At 43.2% G+C, this 3,910-nt stretch overlaps 1 protein-coding gene across 1 annotated transcript; it reads left to right on the top strand.

The window, feature by feature from the left end:
• Nucleotides 1-1,492: 1,492 nt before the first annotated feature.
• SAP18 (Sin3A-associated protein, 18kDa) lies at nucleotides 1,493-2,836 on the top strand. Its single transcript, XM_009327774.1, has 2 exons — nucleotides 1,493-1,627; nucleotides 2,351-2,836. Exons 1-2 carry the CDS (start codon nucleotides 1,506-1,508, stop codon nucleotides 2,505-2,507), a joined length of 279 nt encoding a protein of 92 aa, XP_009326049.1. The 5' UTR covers nucleotides 1,493-1,505; the 3' UTR covers nucleotides 2,508-2,836.
• Nucleotides 2,837-3,910: the final 1,074 nt, after the last annotated feature.

Below are 3,910 nucleotides of genomic sequence, written 5' to 3'. Positions count from 1 at the left end.
AGTTGTGCGCTCCGCTGTGGTGGCAGCTCGGCGGGGGAAGGCAGCTGCCGCTGAGATACGGCGCTTCTGCCTATGGCCGTGGCACTTAGACGTGGCATCCACGGAAGCGCAACTCTAGCGAAGTGCTGGCTGCTGCACGCTGAAACTTGCTGCGGTTGAATTGCCCAATTACTGATGTGGGTAATCGGAGGCTTGTGTTGTGGCATATCTTTGGTTGTCACAACGAGTCTATTCAACACAGAGGTTCTCCTTTAACTAATGCTTAAATTTTGTTCAAACAGTCCTGTTTTTTCAGCAGAAGTAGTTGTCCCAGACGGCTTGAACTGTTGTGTGAATGGTGTGTTGGTTTTAAGTCAGAGGCTCTTGAGGGTGGAGTAACGTGTTTCTTCTTGTCTGGTCAGGTAGCAGTGCTTTAACAGAGACCTGCTTTTTATTGCTTTCAAATTCAGTTTGGAGAACTGCTTTAGTCTGCGTTGCAAACACCTTAGTTTTTGTATATAGTATTTTGAAGAATGCTTTTGAAAGTGAATTATGCTACTTTTTAAATCTTATTTTTCCTTCAAGGTGTCTGCTAGGTTTATAACTTGTATGTCGTATGGTTGAATAAATCCATTTTTGTGGCCAGCAAAGCATGCAGTTCTAATTTACTTCTTAATGGGATTTATGGACTCAGTCCAGGCAATTGATGGTGTCTGAGCTGTTTGCCATCTGCAGAAGTCAGAACGGGCATTGTCTGTCAACACACTGCTCCTTGGTTGCTTGGAGTGAGTGTCCAGTCTGTATAATTAGAGCCGCTTTAGTTGTGATGATTGAGTCCTTTTGTTCTTGAAATTCTAGAAATGAGCTTTAGCCCTTGTCTGGTTGAAGGCTGGGAAGAGGAGGCATGCTGATGGAAATGGAAAACTATTCATGATTTTTTTTTTTCTTCTATTTCTACATTTCCTCTAGTATTCAAGAAGCTATTTTAACATAGACACCAACTTAGGTGAGGAAACACTTATAGCGTTCATTGTATAAATGCATTAATGTATTTAAAAATAAGTTCCCTGCTGTTTAAATAGTAACTCTTTTGGGAGACATGGAAAAGCGGATGTTGAAACGTACACAGGGCTGAAGAGAGTTGTCTAGTGTCACAGTAAATTAGCAGCTACTACAGCTAGAACCACATTTGCACTAGACCATGTTGCCTCCAGTGTACAGTAAGTGGTGAATTCTCCCAGGTGTTTTAATCGATAACTAGAGCAACTTCTTGTCACTTGATCGTTAGACCAAAATGTATTGTTTGGAATGCCACGTAGTTGTGAATTCAATGGCTCTCACTATGTAGCCGAAATCTAAGATCTTGCTCATCTTCAGGTGCCGACAGAAAGTATGCAAATGCAAGGAAATACATGATTAAGTTGTAGCAATATATTGATTCCACCTTAAATGGGTTTGGGGAAGCTTTTTTTATTGTTGTTGCTTTTAAGAAGGTGAACCGCTTTGGCTTGTTTGTTTAATCTAGGATGGATGCAACTCTGAAAGAGCTGACCAGCTTAGTGAAAGAAGTCTACCCGGAAGCGCGGAAGAAGGGCACGCACTTCAATTTCGCAATTGTTTTTACAGATCTCAAGAGGCCTGGATATAGGTAAATGGCATTTCTTCTCTGGGTTAGTAGAAGACTTCAACCACCAGAGCAGTAAATTATTTTTCATTAACACTGATTTTAAAGTTCAGAACCCACAAATCAAATTTCTAAAGTTCTTGGTAACGGACTACATGAAGGCCGCTGCAAACTCTAAATTTTGCTTGGTGGCCATCATTGTTAATGTGTTCCCACCACAACGAACCTGTGTGCTCGAAGGCTTTGGTTGCTGTATTGGCAATCAACCAGAACGTGGACCTGCAGCTTGAGATAAAGCTTTGTTTCTGGTGATATGAGGAGTGGTAGGTCTTGTACCTGAGAATGCATTCGAGTTTTAGCAGTGATCTTGTTGCAGGTATCCATCTTCCAAAATTGTATGAGCTAACCTTTGTCAGCAACCAGTGGATATATCCTGCTCTGTAATCTGCGGGGTCTTGTTCTGTGTGTGTATGGAGGGGGGCAGGGGGTTCTCTCTGGTATTTAACTTAATACGGTAGAAAGTTCCCCCACCCCTCTGCCCCAACAGAAGGAGGATTTAGTGTGGCTTTTCTTGGTGCACCTGGTACCGGAGAGAAAAAACCCAGCACCCTGTGTGCCTCGCTAAATGCTACGTACAGTGCAGAGGATGGCATGGGAAGGTGGTCGTGAGCCGATGCGGTTCCCGTTTTGGACATCTAGAGAGATTTGCCTCTGATCACTAACTTGCCTTTTCTCTCCTGCGCGCAGGGTGAAGGAGATCGGCAGTACCATGTCAGGCAGGAAGGGCACAGATGATTCCATGACGTTGCAGTCTCAGAAATTCCAGATAGGAGACTACTTGGATATAGCAATTACTCCTCCGAATCGCGCACCGCCCCCATCAAGCCGCATGAGACCGTACTAAACTATTGCTTCTTTGTATGATTACATCTTCGTTTATTCCTACTTGCTGTTCTAAAGCAGGCTTATTTTTTTGCTTTTGTTGCTAAGCAAGAACACCTGAAGACAAAGCTAAGCATCAGAAATGAAAGTTAACTTTTAAACCTTTACTCTTAGTTTATTTGTTTAGAAGAAACACTTGTCTTTAGCAGCGCCATCATGCTATCCCTGATTGTTATAGTTTGAACAGTAAGTCAGCTTGTCCAGTGTTTCAAGATTTCCATAAAATATAACCAGGATTACAGGTGTTCTGTAGTTCTGTCGTTTGGAATAAAGACTGATGTTGTTAGTCTTTTTGATAGTGTGGGGGTGTTTAGTTTTTTTGTTGGTTTTTGTTTTTAAAGTGGATTTCTGCAGACAAATTTGGAAGTCTGCTTTTAAGCAGAAGTTGAAAGGAGGGCCAAAGCCTATATCTGATAACTTCTGGGCTTGATGAGTGGAGGTAGGTGGCCTCATGGGGATCCCTTTTGCAGGAGGATTTCTTAAACCACTGCTGGCTGGATTTTGGAGGATGAGCATGAGAACGGTGTGGTGGAAGGCAGGCAAGCTTGGTGTTACGCTCCCTGCTGATGCAGATAGGCTGACGGGGAAAGTCAGAGATGAGCTGTGTAAGGCTGCCTGTCCTCCTGCAGGGGAGTGAGGGCAGACCACCATGGCTTCCAGGGGCCGCTCCATCTTGTGCCAAGATGATGCCAATCCATGGATTGGGAGTGGCCTCAGTGAGACCAGTATATCCCAGGATACTGAGGAGCTGCTGGCCTTACCAGAGGAAGACGTGTTTCGGCACGCTTGCATGTCATCCTTACTTGAGTTCTGAAGGAACTAGTGTTGTCTTTAAAAAAGGAAGGTATAAAGCTGTCTTTGAAGGTCTTGCTTTTCTTAGAACAGTGGTCTCCAAACTTTTTTTGATCACGCCACCGCTATCAGTAAAAAATTGGGGTGTATGCCCCCAAAACTGTTTTATTCATAAGTTACATACATCTACTACTATGCTAATATTATGTGCGTTTTAAAACTACACAAAAATAGAAATGAAAAAGAAAGGTGAAATACTTCAAAAAATATTTTAAAATTGTATTTATTAATGGTACAAAAAATATTTTCTTCCTGCACCCCACTTGCGTGTGTACCACTTTGGAGACTGTCTTGTGCACCCTACTTTGGAGACCACTGTCTTAGAAGATGGGAGTGTCTGCAGAGACCCGGCCAGAAGAAATCCAGTGTTTTCAGATCGAGGTTGACTAAGGAGCAGAACTATTTCCTAATGAAAATACAATGGCAGGCACTCTGCCCGGAGATGCTCTTGCCTGCCGTTCAGATGAACCGAGAGGAGGTGAGGCAGCAAGTCTGCACGCTGGCAGTACACGT

The sequence above is a fragment of the Pygoscelis adeliae genome, unplaced genomic scaffold (genome assembly GCF_000699105.1).
Source record: "Pygoscelis adeliae isolate BGI_AS28 unplaced genomic scaffold, ASM69910v1 Scaffold14, whole genome shotgun sequence".
Lineage (NCBI taxonomy): Eukaryota > Metazoa > Chordata > Aves > Sphenisciformes > Spheniscidae > Pygoscelis > Pygoscelis adeliae.
This window is presented reverse-complemented; position numbering and strand designations above follow the sequence as displayed.

What these genes read in the sequence shown, in the direction of transcription:
- SAP18 (XM_009327774.1), top strand. Translation starts at nt 1,506, where the DNA reads ATGGATGCAACTCTGAAAGAGCTGACCAGCTTAGTGAAAGAAGTCTAC. An exon ending in CTCAAGAGGCCTGGATATAG is followed by an intron (nt 1,628 to 2,350) that starts GTAAATGGCATT and finishes TCCTGCGCGCAG; the next exon opens with GGTGAAGGAGATCGGCAGTA.